Genomic DNA, 20894 nt, shown 5'->3' with positions numbered 1-20894 from the left:
CTTTGCTATTGTAGTGTGAGACAAACATCTGAAAGGATCAGGTTTTGAGTGGATTCTGATGTCTCCATACTATTTTATTTCAAGTATACTGATATCTGTATAATAAGTTATATCTATTTATGTTGAAATCTAGAAGGCTCCAATCTCAGGGGAGGATGAGTGAGACAGCAGGAAGAGATCAACTTTCTAAGCCTCCCTTTTTATGTTTATTGAAAGGTGTTTGTACAGTTGTTACTTTTGTCCAGTTTAAAAAAATTCAGATTGTTTGAAACAAGCAAAGGAAAATTTGAATGATTTTCAAATAGACTAAGTTTACCTGCATAATTTAAAATCATTTTATTTTTGCTTGTATTGGCTTTTCTTATTGTACTTAAATATTTCTTCTGAAAGGACCTCTACTGATCTGTGGTCTCACTGGTGAATGAAATAAGTGTAAGTACTTGAATTTCAAATGCATGTTTTTTACGTTTAAATTGCTGTTCTCTGCTGTAGGAAGAGCTTATGAAAACCATCTATAGTTCATAAGTATGGACTCTTGCAGTGAAATTAGAGGCCATTAGAACTATTGGTCTTATTTCCATCTGAATTAGTTAACTGCCTGTTAAGGTTCAGAGCTTATTGACCAACAGGCATTTATTACCCTGGCCTTAATGACACAATGATTTCCATTAAATTCCAGAGTTTATGGAAATAAAAAAGAGATCTTGCAAAGAGAGTGGTTAGTGGCTGCATTTAATTATTAGAATTAATTAGGCATTTAAATGTGGATATAAAGCATGTTTTAAAAACAAGTATTTCTGTTTCATTGCTCTGAGCCAATTGTGCTGAAGGGAATGAAAATTTTGTTATTGTTCTTCCTGGAAGTGCTTCTGGTTCTCTTGTTTCACAAAGTGTATATACTGAAATTGCTGAGCCATGTCTTCAGAGAGACTTTATCAATAATATAGGATATTTAGTAGTTTAACATTTGCCATTAATAATATTCAGGATAATTTTGAAAATAACCAACGTGATTGATGTAGGGTCTTAAATGTACTCATCTGGGAGCTTAAGAAAATAATTCATTTTTTTCAAGGACTTTTAAAGTGGGAAATTCAGAACCTGTTCTATAACTACTATATTTAAGAAGGCTTCTTCACATAAGATATCATTTAAATTAGGGGCTTTGTGCATCATTTTTGAACTTGCAGTGGTTAAAAATGTATCTTAGGAGCTAGATGAAAAAACTTACTAAAAAATTAATGTATCCTGAAAGAAGGTAGAGAGAATGACATATTATGAAGTAGAACCTAGTTTTTAAGCTTTTGGGATTCTATCTATTTCATCAAAAATTGATGTGGGATCTGAATATTCATCTCTAAGACCATGTGAAATGATAAACTGTAGAATCAGAGCTGCTTCTCTATAGAAAATTCATTTGCAAGTGTCAGCCAACATTCCTTTCAAATAACTTGAAATGAGTTTCTTAATTTGCTTAAGAAGTAAAGTTTCAGAAACTTGATGCAACTAAGTTCATTTGCATTTCCTCTGGACAAGATAAATCCACTTCATTGATACTGGTTTGGATAATTTCTCCCCAAGGGGCAGTGCATCTTTTTCAAACTCAGAAATCCAGGAGCATTGTGGGTAAAGCTTCCTACATTAATTCATATCTGTCTTGGCTAGGGAACTTGCTGAGCCCATAAAAGATGTAAATATGGATTTAGTCTTCTGGATTTCAGTGTCTAAAGAAAGGAAGGAGGAGAGAACTGAGATTTTGGAAGACATAGAGTTTAAGGAAGGAATTTGGAAGTGGTTAGGGTTACAAATTTAGGAAAAACAGAATGAGAGAAGGTATGGTAGTAGATGGAATTCTTTACTAATAAATATTTGTTGATGGATAGATTATATTATGTCATGGTAGGCTGTATGTATATAGATATGAATAAAAGATGACCCCTGCCTTTGAAGAACTCATTTTCTGTTAATTTGTTTGTTCCTTTGTTTATTTAGCAGTCATCGGGTAACTACTTTGTGTCAAACACCACATTGGAGATACAAGGATGAAAAGTCATTGTTTCTGCACTTCGGGAGCTTTTGCATTGTGAAACATTTGACATTCCCATTTGGAACATGTTCCCTTATAAATGCTTTTTTAAAGGGAAGAGCTGCATGTTGCAGGAATGGAATCCTTGTTTCATAGCCAGACAGTTCTGGGTTTGAATCTGTTCTATTTTTATAAGCTATTACCCTGGGCAAGTTACTTAACGTTTATTGGCCTCAGGGTCCTTGTCTTTAAAGGAAGACATAATAATCTACCTTGCAGGATTACTAAGACTAAATAACATTATTCTTTATGGGAGTTCCTGCTGTGGATTAAGAATCCTTCTGCAGAAGCTCGGGTTAATTGCAGAGGTGTGAGTTTGATCCCTTACCTGGCACAGTGGGTTAAAGGATCCAGAGTTGCTGCAGCTGCAGTGTTGGTCACAGCCATGGCTAGGATTCAGTCCCTGGCCCCAGGGAACTTCTATATGCTGCAGGTGTGGCCATTAAAAAAAAAAAAAAAAGACTGAATAACATTACTTATGTGAAAGTACTTGTCACATACAAATATCAGTTCCACTTTTCCTTTCTGCAATATTGCTGGTTCTGTAATCCAGTGGCATTTTGTATGAAGTAGGTCATTGTGAACTGGATGGATAATATAATTGCCCTTAACAGTATGATTTTTTTTTTTCCTGGTCTTTTTAGGGCCACACTAATGGCATATGCAAGTTCCCAGGCTAAGGGTCGAATCAGAGCTGCAGCTGCCAGCCTATACCACAGCTACAGTAATGCAGGATCCAAACCGCATCTGTGACCTACACCACAGCTCACAGCAATGCCGGATTCTTAACCCACTGAGCAAGGCCAGGGATCAAACCCGCATCCTCATGGATACTAGTTGGGTTCGTTACCACTGAGCCATGATGGGAACTCCTACGGTATAATTTTTTTAATGGAAAAATGCTTAAAACATTGTGAATAACTGACTTGAAAATGAACTTTTAGAAAATAATTCCTTTGTAAGTTGGGGAAGATCCATATTCAACTGAGCACCGAATACGTTAATACATGGTAGATAGAGAACATACTCTTGATGAAAGGTGAAAGATACAGAAAAATGTCAAAGATGAGTATAATAAAAATATGAGATCATTTTGGTCCTACAGTTTAAATCTCGTCAACAACTAATACCAGAGATAATGTTTCAATTTAAAAGTTTTATAGAAAGAGTTTAAATGAGAGTGGAAACAATATTAGTAATTTGTGATCTTTGGAAGAAGTGTGCAGTCACCCCATTGCTGCACCAAAAGCACCTGTCAAATATCAAACAAGAATTATGAGCAAGAGACTAACAGATTAAAGAAGAGCATTAATTTGGAATTATTTAGCCAGTTGAGGCACCAATTGTCTGTGAATGTTACTTTTTATGCACAATTATCAAGACCTAGATTTATTAATAGAGTTATGCAGCTGTATCCAGTGGTTGTGTTTGTTTTCAAATGATTTTGTAAAATATAGATAATTCCAGTGAATAGGTAATTTTTAGCACACTGATATTATAGCCTAATAAAATTTCTGAGTATTTCTCAATCAAAATAATTTATTAAGTTTCTAGTTATATAGGAGCTGCTATGTTATTCTGATGGCTCTTTTGAAAGATAATTCATTTGCCCTATTTCTGCTGTTTCTTTTTTGGAATTGCTGCCATAATTTCATAGGGACTGCATCACCAATAGGACTATTACAGTGATGAATGAAAGTGCTCTTTGCTTGTTGGCAAGCACTAAGTAGGCTCTAAACAAACTGAAATTCATTGAATCTTAGCAGGGCTATTAAGAAAATAAGTGCAAATTGTCAGGAGAGGAGAGATTTGTTCCTTAACATCATCACTTGACTCTTGGGTAAGAAATGTTAGGCAAGAAAGAGACTGTTTCAATTTGTCATCCTCCTGAGACCTCAAGATCTTATCTGCAGTGCTGAAATAAACCATTCCCTTCTATAAGCAGAGAAAATGAGAAAATGGTTTATGCCCAGATTGGTCCATTTAGTTAGGAGGACAGTCACATAAATAACTACCTAAGAAAACAAAAACAAAGAAAGAAAATGGGAAACCTGAGTACCTGGTATAGACCCTTTCAGGATTAAAGTCTCTGTAAATACCATCTTCAAAACAGAGCTGCCTGTTTAGGGTAACTGTGATGTGTAGAGAGGAAGACATTGTGAACTTTAACCTCTCTTTACCTTAGTTTCTCCATCTGTAAAAATAAAAGCCATTTGCTTTTCATGTCTCATAGGGAAAGTTAGATTAGCTCATGACTGAGAGAAAGTCCTGGCATCAAGGGGTTACCAAGATGTAATGAGGATAATAATGTAATTACTGAACATGTGTCAGCAGTAGGATGTGACTATTTCGAAGTGCATAAGGTCCCAGGATGTACACAGACAGAGAAGCAGCATATATTAACTGAGTTTGTTGACATCAAGTCCTCTTTATTATGTTTCTATAATTTAGTTATTTTTCTTTAAGTTATATAAATATGTCTACCTTTGTGAGACAGGAGAATCTTTGGGAGTGAGTCATGGGATAGCAGGAAGAAAATGAGAGGCAGCAACAATGTAAGTGAAAGAGTGTGAATTTTGGCCGTCAATCTGTCCTGATTGAATTTTTGCCCTCTAGCTGTGCAACTTGAGCAAGTTTCTTTACTTCTCTGAACTCTTCAAGTTCCTCATTTAAACAATAGGGATGATAATGACTACTTTGTTATGGGAACAAATTGATTCTTTCATGCCGTTCTTTCCCACTGGAATTCTTTGAATTCCCTGAGCAAACCACATTCTTTCTAGATTCAGGCCTTTGCACACCTTTCTGTAGTGTTCTTTCCTTGATTGGCTTCTAAACATCCTTAACTCTTGGTTTAAATGGTACCTTTTCTGAGCATGTTTTTGAATAAGGTATGTCTCTCCCACCAGTTATTCTTTATTACTGTACATGTTTTGTTTTCTTTATTGCAGTTACAACTTTAATTTTTCTCTATGTATTTGTGCACTAGATACGAGCTTTAGAAGGGAAGGGACAGTGTGTGTCTTCTCTCACTTGGGTTTCATTGGCACAGTGCCTAGCATAGGGCTAATCATGCAAATATTTGTTTAAAGAATGAGTAAATGGGAAGTTCCTGTCATGGCTCAGTGGTAACGAACTAGTATCCATGAGGATGTGGGTTAAATCCCTGGTCTCGCTCAGTAGGTTAAGGATCCAATGTTGCCATGAGCTGTGGTGTAGGTAGCAGATGCGGCTCAGATCTGGCGCTGCTGTGGGTGTGGTAAAGGCTGGCAGCTGCAGCTCAGATTTGGCCCCTAGCATGGGAACTTACATATGCTGTGGATGTTCCTCCCCCACCCCCCAAAAAAGAAAGAATGAATGAATGTAAAGCACCTGGAAGAGTATTGGTAAGTCAGGAGGCACTTAGTAAATAGTAGCTATTATGGTTATTGCTAGTAATTGTACTTCTACTTATAGACGTAGTTATCCATTCTGTCTCTGCTTCCTGCCTTAGTGCTCCAGGAGAGGTAAAGAACAGGAGAGCACTTGCACATTTGCCACTTCACCAGATGTCACAGCCAAGGGGAAAATGGCTTCCTCTTCCTCTAATTAAAATGTAACAATCACATCTGGTTGGTCAAGGTGGTTATAGTTTATACTGTTGAGCAAATACTGAATTAGCAAATATTTAACCATTGCTCCTAGGGTAAATGCAGGGTTAGGTTCCTGCAAGTCTCTGGTCATAACATTTTTGTTAACTGATCAACATATAACCAAAGTATAATCAACATATATGTGTGCTTCTTTTTAAATAAACCTGAGTTAATATATATTGTTGATTCATTAACATTGAACTCATGGCCAACAACACTATAAATCATTCCTGAACAAGGCTTCTCTAATACGTATTTTCTCTGTAAGGAGCATAACAGACTTATACTTGGGAACACACTAGCACTGTACTTGGGGGCCATTTAAAACAGTGAAGTCTCCAGTGAGGATACTTGTATACTTGTAAGAGTTGAAATAAGAAGACAAAGTGTCAGCTTGTTTTACCTGAGCTGGGAACATGTGGATTGGGTGACTAAAATTTTCTCTGCACATGTCCTTGAATGAACGTGAAAGCACCATAAGTATTGATTTTAGGGCTACAAATAAATGTTATTAAGTTGTTGAATTCACAAATACAGAATCTGTGAATAATGAAATCAGTTGTACGTATTGTTATCCATTATTTATATTTAATCTTATAACTTCATATTTTTGGCTTTACTTTAATTAATACACATTTATAAAAATACAATATTTATTAAATAACTCTTCCACAATAGTCTTGTTGCTTGTTTTATGCAAAGCACATTTTATTTTTACATATTCTTTTTGTTTCATGGTAGGGTTTGCAGTGTGTATTGTCTGTATGTGTTTATGCATGCTTCTTATTGAGATGCCCAAAGTAGCATTTTAGTTTTAAAAACCACCTTAAATGATCTTAATAGATTTATCCCTTGACTTTATGTAGGTTGTACTTTGACCCTGTTTGGAATAGTTGTTAGATGGTCTAAATGCTAGTAATAAAAATCAGTTGAAAAATAAAATCCACAAAGTATGGGCTGAGACTTATATTGTGAATCTAACCAGGTAGATTGTTTATTAAAACAAAGAAACTATAATCTTCTTAACCTGTTCAAAGACATTTGGATTGTTCCCAGTTTGGGGAAATTATGAATAGAGATGCAGTAAGCATTCATGTACAGGTTTTGTGTGAACATCTGTTATTTCTCTAGGATAAATACCTAGAAGTAGAATTGCTGGGTCATATAGTAAATCTGTATTTTACTTTGTAAGAAGCTAAAAAATGGTTTTCTATAAATTTGCCTTCCACCAGCAGCATGTGAGAGTTCTAATTGCTCTGTATCCTTACCAGCACTTAGTATTGTCATCGTTTTCTCTTTGTTTGCTGTTCAAATAGGTGTTTAGTGGTTTATTTTGTTTTTGTTTGACTAATGTTGGCTAATGGCTAATGACATTCAATATCTTTTCATGTACTTATTTGCCATATAAATATCTTCTCATGTGAAGTGTCCGTTCAAATCTTTTGCCCAATTTTAATTTGGCTCTTTATTTTTAACTCTTAAGTTTTCATAGTTCTTTGTATTTTAGCATTCCTGAAGGATGTTTTCCTGAAGAATTACAGAATTCCAGGTTTAAAGTTCCTTTCTTTCAGCCCCTTAAAAATGTTTTTCTGGAGTTCCAGTCATGGCTCAGTGGTTAACAAACCTGACTAGAATCCATGAGGACCCGGGTTCGATCCCTGGCCTTGCTCAGTGGGTTAAGGATCTGGCGTTGCCATGAGCTGTGGCGTAGGTTGCAGATGCAACTCAGATCCTGCATTGCTGTGCTTCTGGCATAGGCCAGCTGCTACAGCTCTGATTAGACCCTAGCCTGAGACCTGGGAACCTCCATATACCGCAGGTGTGGCCCAGAAAAGACAAAAGACAAAAAAAAAAAAAAAAAAGATTTTCCATTGCTTTCTAGCCTCCATGGTTTGTGATGAGAAATCTGCAGTCATTTGAAATGTTATTTACCTGCAAATAATATGACATTTTTCTTTGACTGCTTTTAAGATGTTTGTCTTTGTTTTTAGATTTCAATATTTTGATTATGATGCTTCTGGGCATGGATTTCTTTGGGTTAATCCTTTTAGGATTTGCTGAACTTGAGTCTGTAGGTTTATGTCTTTCACAGAATGTGGGGAATTTTCTCATTTCTTCAGGCTTTTTTTTTTTTTTTTTTTTTTTTTCCTGCTTCTTATTCCTTATTATCTCCTACTGGGATGCCAATGGTATGAATTAAAACCTTTGTTATTGCCCAATATATCCCTGAGGCTCTGAATAATCAATGATTATTCTTTCTGTTGTTCAGATTGGGTAATTTCTTTATGTCTATCTTTAAATTCACTAATTTTTTTTGGTTACACCCGTGGTGTGCAGAAGTTTCCAGGTCAGAGATCAGACCTGAACCACAGCAGTAACAATGCTGAATCCTTAACTGCTAGGTTGGTTACCAAGGAACTCCTAAATTCACTGATTATTTTCTCTGTTATCTAAGTTCTGCTATTGAGCCCATTCCTAAATATTTCACTTTAGTTTTTGTATTTTTAATGTTTAAATTTGGCTTTTCTTTATATCTTTTATTTCTTTGCTGGGAATGTCTGTCTTCCCATTTTTACAAGACTATTTGCCCTTCTTGCAGCATGCATATAATAGCTTTTTTTTTTTTTGTCTTTTTGCTATTTCTTGGGCCTCTCCCGCAGCATTTGGAGGTTCCCAGGCTAGGGGTCGAATCGGAGCTGTAGCCACTGGCCTACACCAGAGCCACAGCAACGCGGGATCCGAGCTGCGTCTGCAACCTACACCACAGCTCATGGCAACGCCGGATCGTTAACCCACTGAGCAAGGCCAGGGACTGAACCTGCAACCTCATGGTTCCTAGTCGGATTCGTTAACCACTGCGCCACGACGGGAACTCCAGTATAATAGTTGTCTGATAATTTTAACCCCTGTTTCATTTCAGAGTGGGCATCTGTTAATTGCCTTATTTCCTTGTGAGTAGAGGGGTTTTTTTTTTTTTTTTGGTTCTTCATAGGCCAAATTTATATCCTGAAGTTTTGATATTATTAATTGCATCTTGTTTACATTTTAAGATTATAGTTTGTTTAAATAAACAATTTAGGTTCCGGCTATAAGTCTCAGCCCATATTTTGTAGACTTTGGTTCCAAAGTCAGTTAAGTTTTCAGAGTTTTTATGCTTTTACTGGGAACTTACTCCCTCCCTCTCTTTCTTCCTTCATTCCTCCCTTCTTTTCACTGATGTTTTGGGGCCAGGGATTGAACCTGCATCATAGCAGTGACTCAAGCCAAAACAGTGACAATGCCAGATCCTTAACTGCTAGGCCATCAGGGAAGTCCTGAGAATTACCTTTTGTATGTACCACTCAATGGCCAGTTTGAGAACTAGGTCTGTTCTATAGTTTAGTTCTCAGAGCCTTGGTATGCTATTTAAGGTCAGATCCATACACCTCTTTATTGGATCTCTCATAAGATCCTGCCTATATCTGATTTCTTTAACACTTTCGGGCTCTCTGGCTGCCACCTTCTCTTCCCATCCTCTAGCCTTAACAAGGGTTTTAGTTTCCCTGCTATGCCATGCATATCCTGTAATTATGACTTTATGAGGCATCAAGACGTGAGAGGGCACAGAGGGGAAAAAAGCATTGGGACTTCTCTTGAACTCTTAGGACCATAACTCCTGTGATCATGGTCCTCCTCCTCAGAATTTTATATGCCTGCCCAGCAGCCACTGCTGTTGCTATTCCTGGCACTGTTGGTTTACCTAAGGGGATGTACTGGGAAAGAATGGAAAGGGGATTTTTTAATAATGATTTTTATTTTTTCCATTATAGCTGGTTCATAGTGTTCTGTCAATTTTCTACTGTACAGCAATGTGACCCAGTCACACATACATGTATATGTTCTTTTTTCTCATGTTATCATGCTCTGTCATGAATGACTAGATATAGTTACCAGTGCTATACAGCAGGATCTCATTGCTTATCCATTCCAAAGGCAATAGTCTGCATCTGTTAACCCCAAATTCCCAGTCCATCCCACTCCCTCTCCCTTCCCCTTGACAACCACAAATCTTTTCTCCATGTCCATGATTTTCTTTTCTGTGGAAAGGTTCATTTGTGCCATATATCAGATTCCAGATATAAGTGATATCATATGGTATTTGTCTTTCTCTTTCTGACTTACTTCACTTAGTATGAGAGTCTCTAGTTCCATCCATGTTGCTGTCTTTTTTTTTTTAGTTGTTATTTCCCCAATACAATTTCTTTTCTACTGTACGGCATGGTGACCCAGTTACACATAACATGTACACATTCTATTTTCTCACATTATCATGCTCCATCATAAGTGACTAGACATAGTTCGCAGTGCTACACAGCAGGATCTCATTGCTAATCCATTCCAAAGGCAATAGTTTGCATCTATTAACCCCGAGCACCCAATCCACTACCCCCCCCCTTGGCAACCACAAGTCTATTCTCCAAGTCCATGTTTTCCTTGTGGAAAGGTTCATTTGTGCCATATATTATATTCCAGAAATAAGTGATATCATATGGTATTTGTCTTTCTGGAAAGAGGATTTTTTAAACTTGATTTTCTCCATTCTTTCTGACCCTCAGGAGTTCTCTTTTTTGCTTCTTTGTCCAAAAGAAGAAAACTTTTCTTGGAATGCTTTCTGTTTGTACCAATGAGTACTTCCTCATTTTGAGCAGCCTCTGAATCCAAGATAGATGGTACCAGATGGGAAGAATAAACAAGACGAAATAGGAAATCCATTGCTCATTTAGTACCACTGTGAATTCTGGTCTCCTTCCTCAGTTCATATGCTACCATTTATTGTTCAGAGTCCTCAGAGAGCTGTTCCATGAAGTTTTTCCAGGGTGTGGTTGTATTCAGTGGGAAAGATTAGATGCTCACTCCATCTTGCCTAAAAATGGAATTCCTTCTCTTGAAAGGATGTAAAGTATATTATTATGTTTTGAAGGGCAGTTTCCTTTTTCTTATGTTTCATTTTGATATGTGGCATCTTAGTGCACAGGTGCCAATGTAGAAAGATTACCTACTATAGGAAAGGGAAAGGGGTAAATTGTGAAGTTTATTGTTTAGAAAAACATGTGTGAAATATTTATGGGGTTTTTTTTGGTGACATATATACTTACGTTTCAACCCTTCTCTTACTGCTTGCTCCATTCACCTTGTTCATGTTCCTGTCTCTAATACATATTATTTCTGGAAACTATTTCTGCAAGCTAGCAATAAAAAGTTTATTAATTAAAAAAAATTATTTCCCAGAATCTTTATGTATATTTGACATTAGGGGAGGGGTATAGCTCAGTGGTAGAACATTTGACATTTTAGGAAATAAAAAAATTTGTTATTATATGGTTTTGATCTTTTACATGGTATAATGCTATGGACTTCCATTTGAATTATAATTTGATGGGAAAAGCAAGAGTTATCAACTATTAGCTATCAGATCAGAAAGATCAGGGGGTGAGCCATTAAAGGTGGAATTTCATCTGCTCAAGGAAACCTTTTGTAGAACTCCTGTATCCCAATATGTACTTATGGCAATAATTTCTGATAGACTGCTTTCCGAAGAGAGTGGATTCCTATTAATAGGGCATGGTTTCGGTATAGCTACATTATAGTAAATGAGATACTAAGTGTTTTTTTCTATAGTTAGTGAAACCTTTAATTCCCACATTGTTTACTTTAGTGTTTTTCCTAATTCTCTCTGCCTACCTTTTTTTTTTTTTTTTTTTTTTTTTTCATTTTGCTTCTGGTTTTACCACTTTCCCCAGGACCAGTATGTGTGTATGAGGGCACACATGGTCTGTGTTCTAGGGTTAGGGAAGGATTGATAGGTTGGGGGCACAGAACTCAGGCTGATGCCAGATGATTTCCTGGAGAATGTGCAGGAGATTCTTTGGTTTTCTTCCTGGCATGACTTTACACTCCTCTTGTGCCACAGCCATAGAATGAAGGCACAAGATATGGGCAGTTCAGAATCACTACTCTAAGGGACTTCAAACTTCTTCTTTTTTTTTTTTTTCTTTTTAGGGCTATACCTGTGGCATATGGAGGTTCCCAGGCTAGGGGTTCAATTGGAGCTGTAGCTGCCGGCCTACACCAGAGCCACAGCAACACCAGATCCAAGCCAAGTCTGTGATCTACACCACAGCTCATGGCAATGCCAGATCCTTAACCCACTGAGCAAGGCCAGGGATCGAACCCACAATCCCATTATTCCTAGTTGGATTTGTTTCCGTTGTGCCACGATTGGAACTCCCAAACTTCTTTCACTGTTTATTTTTAAAGTTTAAAAGAGAAACTCCAGTTGATGGTACATACATTTTATAATCTGATATAACTTTTACATTGGGAATTCCTCTAGTCTAGAAAATGACACCTACTTAGTTATTTAACTCCTGGTTGTCATTTCATTTTTAACTGCTTATCAAATTTCTAGTTTATTTTCAAAATACGATTTTCCCCATAAACTTGTTTAACACTTTTTGATGTAATTAGTTTAAAATTAATTTTAGGGGAAGAGATAGCCGAAAAGGATATGAGACAATTATGATTGAGAGCAGATTTCTTTTAGAAATTGATATTGGGAGTTCCCGTCGTGGCGCAGTGGTTAACGAATCCGACTAGGAACCATGAGGTTGCGGGTTCGATCCCTGCCCTTGCTCAGTGGGTTAACGATCCGGCGTTGCCGTGAGCTGTGGTGTAGGTTGCAGACGCGGCTCGGATCCCGCGTTGCTGTGGCTCTGGTGTAGGCCGGTGGCTACGGCTCCGATTCAACCCCTAGCCTGGGAACCTCCATATGCCGTGGGAGCGGCCCAAGAAATAGCAACAACAACAACAAAAGACAAAAAAAAAAAAAAAAAAAAAAAGAAATTGATATTGAATGTACTAAAAGCCACATTGGAGAGAAGAACAATTCCTAGTAGCAGATTTGGTTAGAAAATTATGATTAGGCAGTTTGGGCCTTTGACTCTGAGTTGCAAACTAAATGTTTTCTAAAATAACCTCATCTTTTTTTTTTTTTTTTTTTTTTTTTTTTCCAAGTATCAATGTGTTTATTACATCAGCGCATCAGAGATTTGGGGATAGAAAAGAACCTTGGTTTCATTTGATAACTGTGATCATTCAGTGCACTCTGGGTGATTCACTATGAAATAAAATCTTTTTCTGTAAAATATCCTCATCTTTTGCATGTGCTTTCAGTGTACAATAAGACACACTAGTAAAAAGTTTTCAGGAGAGATAGGAATGATTACTCCCAGTTGAGCAGGTAAAACACATTGCTATTTGAAGAATGTGTTCTTTGCTGATTCTCAAGGTTTTTTTTAATTTTAATTTTTAGTATAAAAGTCAGCAAATAGAAGCAAAGGAAAATCCACTTTAAAATGTCAGAAAATAAAAGAAGCATGGCAAATTGTATTGCAGGTAAAAATCCATTTTAGCCAGCAACCAAACAAGCATTGGTCGAGAAGATTGCTGATGGCTCCTTTTGTTTCTCTTTGATTTAAAGCCTCATGCCTGTAATCTAATTAACATCGAACTGAGTTGCAAGTACAGTGGCCTGTTTGGTTCAATAATAATACATTTATATGAAAGGTTAATGAAATGAATTTTCCCTCCATCCAATTCATTAAAAATTGTTCTACAATCAACGGTTGCTAATGGAATAGAGATTAAATATTCATGTTCATAAATTTTATGTGTCATTTCTGATTTTCCTTTATTTCTGCCTCCATAGGTTGAATTTTGCAAGTATAAGAATTCCCAAACAAAAGGCTTGATTTAGAGGTTAATTTCACAAAATTAATTCTTTTATCAAAGAGGTAGTGTGGAATAGTGGAAAGAGTTTTTGGTAGTAGATTTGTCTCATTTTTGTAGCTTTGTGATCTGGGGCAAGTTTCATAACCACATTTTTTGTGAAGTAGTCATAATAAGATCTTCTTGCAGAATATTGTGAATATTAGTGAAAAACTATGGAAAACAACTGGCCCAGTGTGGGGCATAGAGTAGCGGTTCAACAAATTATAGCTAGAAAAGGTTTTGGAAAATAAAACATCTACATATTTGCACTAAAACTTTTAATTTAGGAGTTCTCTTACCATGCAGTGGGTTAAGGACCTGGTATTGTCACTACAGTTGCTTGGGTTGCTGTTGTGGCATGGGTTCGATTCCTAGCCCAGGAACTTCTACATGCCGCAGGTATGGCCAAAAAAGAGAAAAGAAAAAAATGTAATAAAAGGAGTTCCTGCTGAGGTGGAAAAGGATCAGCAGTGTCTTGAAGTGCTGGGACATAGGTTTGACCCTTGGCCTGGCACAGTGAGTTAAAGATCCAGTGTTGCTGAAAGCTGTGACTTAGGTTGTAACTGTGACTTGGATCTGAACCCTGGCCCGGGAACTCCTTATGCCACAGGGCAGCCAAAAATGGGGAAAAAAAGTAAAAAAATAAACTTTATAATTTATAGTGCAGGACTGATATGGTAAGACTGGGCTCTTGTTAAATGTAAAATAGGTGTCAGGTTTAGGCCTCAGAACATCTTGTAGTCATTCTAATACTCAGTGTATCAGGATAAAGCCTCTAAGAGGAAGGACTTTTTTATGTTTCTACAGATAGATTTTTGGTCATCTATTTTCTGCCACCTATTTCTTCTTTTCTACCTAAGCCAAAGGACTTATTTAACCTGTATATGGTGTTTCTCCCAAATAACAAGTTTATTGGAGAACTGAAGCCTACCCAATCAAATACCAAAAGTATAAAGATTTTTAAAAGTAGTTTTGATTTAGGAATTTCCCTTAAATGTGTTACCTACTTTACAAGCTTTTGAAATGGAAGATGCCAAACTGTAGTTAACTATTTCCTTAATGACTCAAGGGGATCATTATGATCATTAATTTTTGTTTTTTGCCTAGTTTTTGTCAGTCTCTCACCTACTTTATGAAAAGTGATTTCTATTCTGCAAGCTGGCAAAGCAGATGAGCCACCAGATTAAATAGCAAATGCCAAATTGAGAGTTAATAGTGAGAAAATTACTTCTATTCAATTTTCTAAAAAGTATCCACTCTTTGTTTCACATTTCATATTCAATACCAATTAGTAATCATTGTTATAACCCTTTGAGGTCATCATTATCATCCTCTCTGTAAGTGGAAATGAAACATGAAATTTGGTGATGTTAAGTGCCTTGATTAAAGGCACACAGCTAAAAAGCAACTGGAGTAGGATTCTAATGTCAACCTTATGAGTCCTTTCTCTTCTACAACAGCTACCCTGGGAGTAAGTCAGATAGCTTCAGTTCAAAGCTTTCGTAGTAGTTCTCTTACTTGCCTAGTATATACTCTTTCACTTTGTGTTTGGAGATTTGTTGTTAAAGGAAGACTAAACTCTAGAACTGCATTGTCCAATATAGTAGCTACTAGCCAGTGTGGCTATTTAAAGTAATTAAAATGAAATGAAATTTAAAATTTAGTTTCTTAGTCACACTAGGCATATTTTAAGTGCTCAATAGCCACAAATGACTGGCAAGAAGTTACTGTAATTAGACAGTATGGAGAACAGTTCCATTATTGTAGAAAGTTCTGTTAGTTTCTCCCTTGTTCTAATAAAGATACATAAAATATATTACAAAAATAATTTGTACTTATGTATCCATACAGATGCCTATTTGATGCAAGATGATGGAAATTTATTGAGGACATGGGTCCTATGCTTTCATCAAAATGTGACATGATGTGTAACTTGTAATATATAATAAATTTTATAGTAGATAATATGTATATACCTACATTGTGCTTGTATGATGGGTAGGTTTTAAGTAATAGAAGCAGTCTTTTATTTTACCATGTAATGGATTTCTGAAAAAGTATATGAAAGTCAAATATGTGAAATAGCAGTATAAAAATATTAAACAAGAGATGGACATGTTCAGTAAGTGTGAAGTTTAATTACTAGAGAACTGAAAAATAAAATCTCAAATTGTACCTTTCATTTTAAGAATCATTTTTTATTTATATTCTCTAATTTTATCACTTTCCATCAAAACTGAGCATAATTAATTGTTCTATGCACACCCAGTGATATTAAAGCTTTCCTGATTTTGTCACTTTGTAATCATTTTTGCTTTTTACCCATTTGTGTTAAATTATAGATTAATGCTGCTGCTTTTAAAAAAGTAGAATCAGCATTTCTGTTTCCTCAGTTTCTACTTATTATATTTTTATTTTTTGCTTTTTAGGGCCACACTGCAGCATATGGAGGTTCCCAGGCTAGGGGTCGAATTGGAGCTATACCTGCTAGCCTACACCACAGCCAAGCAATGCAGGATCCAAGTCACGTCTGTGACCTACCCCACAGCTCATGGCAACGCTGGAATCCTTAACCCTCTGAGCAAGGCCAGGGATCGAATCTGCATTCTCATGGATCCTAGACATATTCGTTTCCACTGCGCCACGACGGGAAGTCCTCTACTCATTTTAAAATAAAATAATAAGGGAAAAGTCAGTAAAATAGTTACGTAATTTACAAACATTGTTGACAAAGATGGTGATGATGTGGTAGCAGGTGGTATGATTGCTAGCAGTTAAACTACCATGTTATAGTTAGAGATATTTATTCTTCAGAAGATGTAAAAAAAAGTCGAATTCAAACAGTGGAAGACAGGAAGGAACATTAAAGTATGACACTTGAAAATAAAGATCAAATCAAAGGCAGAATATTTGTGAATACTTTAAAGTGATTATGTATTAGACATATACGTTAACACTCTTAATTTTATATATCATTTCATATTATATACATTTGCCCTATATTTTATGTTATAAATATACATATGTACCTATGAGCATGGGAGTTTTTTTTAACCTCATTACTCATTTGAACTGCAGGAGGGTAGGAAGTTTAGATTTTTGTTGGGTTCAGTGATGTTTTAGAATTGTGAACCAGGAATAGAATGTTGAAAGAAAAGACTTAAAGGTCCTTCATTACCTCCAGGGTGAATAGTTTACTGTTGCACATGTTTACTGATCATCAACTTTACCTCCATAATGGCATATCTCTCACAGAAGGATACCTAATTTTAATTCAACAGCTACTCATACATGCAAATAATTTTGCTTGAGAATAAGTTAGGAGAGTACTGCTGTGAATTAGGTGCAGAGGGTTGTCAGAGCTCGACTCATTATGCTATCTTGACAGGGGTACAACTCTAAGCTTTTAAACAAAGAAAATCTTACAAAGTTGGTTTGGGGATTCTGCAAGGAAATAAGGGAGGATCAAGGGAGAACTTTGAGCCTTCTCACCTATATCTCTCATCAAAATCTGAAGAAAGGAACCTGAGATTGTGGGCACCATGATCTAGTCATACCTTGTCTCATCTAATTTCTGACTGTCCTAAGACAACAAAATACTTCTTTAACTTCTGTGTGTATTGGACACCATAACTTGCCTTTAACACTAAACTTTGCTTACCTGCTAAGGAGTAGATACATCATATTTTTGAGGGATTTCATTTGGCAGACAGGAAAATCAGTATTTTTTTTCAGTGAAATAATGAATGATAATGTTTTTCTTTAAATATGCAAGAAATTATTAAAATCCATTGAGACAAATTAAACATTTTTTTCCCAGTTTCATTGCAATACAATTGACATTCAGCACTTCATTAGTTTAAGGTATACAGCAGAATGATTTGACTTTGGTATATTTTGAGATGATTACCACAATAGATTTTTATGTTTCTTAAAATATATACCTGAAATCATGTTTTATCTCTATCCATAAATGATAAGTACAGTTTACAGGTATTTGGCATACACACATATGTATGTACATACATTTCAATTTTTTAGTTTAGCTTTAATATTTCTAGAATTATGCAAACTATAGTTATTTTTAGTTGGAATGTGGTACATATTGCCTCTTGGATTATAGAAATCACCTAAAATGTGAAATGAAGAGGATAGTGAAAAATGTGTATAAACACATTAAAGATTAAAAAGTGTCTAAGTCCAGTGAAATGAAATAATCTTATGAATTAGCAATAAGTGTGCATTTACAGGTTGTTGTCTTACTGGAGTCTAAGTTTTAACAGCTGCTAGTACTTTAAGCTAATAGAAGTCTGAATAGCCCATAATAATTTGAGTATTCATTCTGTTTACAGATTGTTTTTTAATAGAAATACTGAATAGTATTGCCTATCTTAAATTGACTCAAAGCATAGTTATAAAAATGAAATGACATAAGTAAGTATGTTTTGTAAACATGAGGGGGCTCTCTCTTTGTGTGTGTGTGTGCATGTAATATAAAATTATAAAATTAGGTACTATTTAATGAGTAGTAGTTTTAGAAGTTGTTTGACACTTCCTTTAGATCCCATGAATACAGTTTGTTTCAATTGCAAAATATATTGGACTAAAAGAGTTATATCTGTGCTATCAACATAGAGTATTGTAAGAGTATTTAAGTTAAATAGGAGGCCAAGTATTTTAGAAGCAGATATTGTTATATAAGCAGTGAATGTATTAATGATGCCATTTTTATGTGTTATTTAATCAGGTACAAGGTCTTTTGCTGGGTATATATTAGTAACACTTTAATCATTTATTTGTTTGAAAACAAACTATATCTTCTTAAGATCATTCTGAAGTTTAAATACTTTATTAATTTTCTGACTCTGTGTAAAGTACCTGGAAGGAGGGATGTTTTCTTATATTCACGTTGATGGAACTAGTTTTTAAACTAATCGAACTAAATAATACCAAGGACAGCAATCTTATTTTTTTTTTTTTTTTTTTTTTTTTGTCTTTTGTTGTTGTTGTTGCTATTTCTTGGGCCGCTCCCTCGGCATTATTGTTGTTGTTGTTGTTGTTGCCATTTCTTGGGCCGCTCCCGCGGCATATGGAGGTTCCCAGGCTAGGGGTCTAATCGGAGCTGTAGCCACCGGCCTACGCCAGAGCCACAGCAACGCGGGATCCGAGCCGTGTCTGCAACCTACACCACAGCTCACGGCAACGCCGGATCGTTAACCCACTGAGCAAGGGCAGGGACCGAACCCGCAACCTCATGGTTCCTAGTCGGATTCGTTAACCACTGCGCCACGACGGGAACTCCAGCAATCTTATTTTGTTTCTAAGCAAGGCACACATATTTTAGATAAAAATTTTAAGATTTATGCCTAGGAATTCCTGTCATAGCTCAGAGGAAAATGAATCTGACTAGTATCCATGGGGACGCAGGTTTGATCCCTGGCCTTGCTCAGTGAGTTAAGGATCTGGCGCTGCTGTGAGCTATGGTATAGGACGCAGGCACGGCTTGGATCTGGTGTTGCTGTGGCTGTGGTGTAGGCCTGCAGCTACAGCTCCAATTCAACCCCTAGCCTGGGAACCTCCATATGCCACGGGTACGACCCTAAAAAGGCAAAAAAACAAACCAAACAAACAAAGCACTAATGTATTTTCGAAATGAAAAGAATGAAAGTTTTAAATATAATTTGCCTGAAAGAAGTATACTTACATTTTATGATGTTCAAAGAAATCAGATGTGATTACAATCTTTTTCCTAGGTTTTTTTTTTTTTTTTTTTTTTGTCTTTTTGCTATTTCTTGGGCCACTCCCGTGGCATATGGAGGTTCCCAGGCTAGGGGTCAAATCGGAGCTGTAGCCACCGGCCTACACCAGAGCCACAGCAACGCGGGATCCGAGCCGTGTCTGCAACCTACACCACAGCTCACAGCAACGCCGGATCGTTAACCCACTGAGCAAGTGCAGGAACCGAAACCGCAACCTCATGGTTCCTAGTCAGATTCATTAACCACTGTGCCACAACAGGAACTCCTTTCCTAGGTTTTTGAACCAAGATCACCTCAATCTTAGTTCTGCTGACCTTTTGTTCTAATGATCATCCTAATCAGCCTTGTTGGAAAATGGTGTATTAAGTAAAACATGCATTATCTTTTATTTCCAGGCATACTTCCGACAGGGTGTTGCCCTCCAGTACCTCGGACGTCATGCCGATGCCCTGGCAGCCTTTGCGTCTGGGCTGGCACAGGACCCCAAGAGTCTCCAGCTTCTGGTGGGGATGGTAGAAGCTGCCATGAAATCTCCCATGAGAGGTAAATATGAAAGGTATTTGGTCCAATACTAATTTAAAGTAGAACATTTCTAGCCTTTGAGACTTTAGACTCAGGCATTGAGAATTGATAGGTTACCAAATTAGCTAAGATTGGATATTTCAGACAAAGGAAGACCGAGAATCACTGTCAAGAGCTGACGTTAATGAGACACTAGGGTGGTGGTAAGGCCACTAGCCTACAAGTCTGTAGACCTAGATTATATTTTTGAACTTTAACAAACTGTATTACTGGGTAAACGAATCAACTTATGTTTATCTGAGGAATCCTTATGTTTTTTGTAATTCTGATTCTGTGCCTCTAAACCACAACACCTTTAGTAGTAAACTTATCTGCTCAATTGGACCAGTGCACCATCTAGAAATAATCAAATAAGATATTAGAAATTCTAATATTTCATAATAGAAAATATGGATCTAACTGTAGACTGTGTCTAAGTTTTTCAGAGGAGCATTAAAAGATTACATTGAATTAAAAGGAGAGAGAGAGACAGATACATGGTTTTCTCCTGTTACTACCTCTATTTTATACCTATTGGTATTCTGGGGAAACAACAGATAGTACTGTGGAGGTTGGAGGGGTTTTAAGGCCCAAATCAGATTGACTACCTTTTGAGGAACATTGATTTTTGAGGAAGGAGTTCTTGGGAAGATTGAACTGAAAGTGTAGATCAGTTGTTACCTTTGCAGAGTAATAGAGACAATAAGGCAGGTGGATGGCAAATAGTAAACAGCTATTAATGTTCCATATTAATTAGATTATGTCAAGCAGAACTTTTGTCTCTGAAATGGTATGTTTTTTGAATGAACCTGAAAATTTTGATGGCAGTATCATTAGGCAATTTATTTAGTTTCGAAAATATTTGTAGCATTAGGTATTTTTAATACACTGGCTACTATGGTACTTGGCTCAAAATGTGTGCTAAGTAAAAGTTTGATGAACTAAATGGTACTCACATAGTCTCTGAGCAATTCGTAGCGATAAAAGAATACTTTTCCTGAAAGTCAAAGATTTCATGTTTTAGGAAAAAAAACTGGTAAGGAAACC

At 36.4% G+C, this 20894-nt stretch overlaps 1 protein-coding gene across 1 annotated transcript in view; it reads left to right on the top strand.

Moving 5' to 3' along the window:
- Positions 1-20894, top strand: part of TTC28 (tetratricopeptide repeat domain 28) — a 607234-nt gene that overhangs the window by 292382 nt on the left and 293958 nt on the right. The window contains 1 exon segment of the mRNA XM_021074051.1: positions 19682-19829. Within this exon segment, the coding sequence (XP_020929710.1) occupies positions 19682-19829 (148 nt within the window).

This window comes from Sus scrofa, chromosome 14 (assembly GCF_000003025.6).
Source record: "Sus scrofa isolate TJ Tabasco breed Duroc chromosome 14, Sscrofa11.1, whole genome shotgun sequence".
Classification (NCBI taxonomy): Eukaryota; Metazoa; Chordata; class Mammalia; order Artiodactyla; family Suidae; genus Sus; species Sus scrofa.
This window is presented reverse-complemented; position numbering and strand designations above follow the sequence as displayed.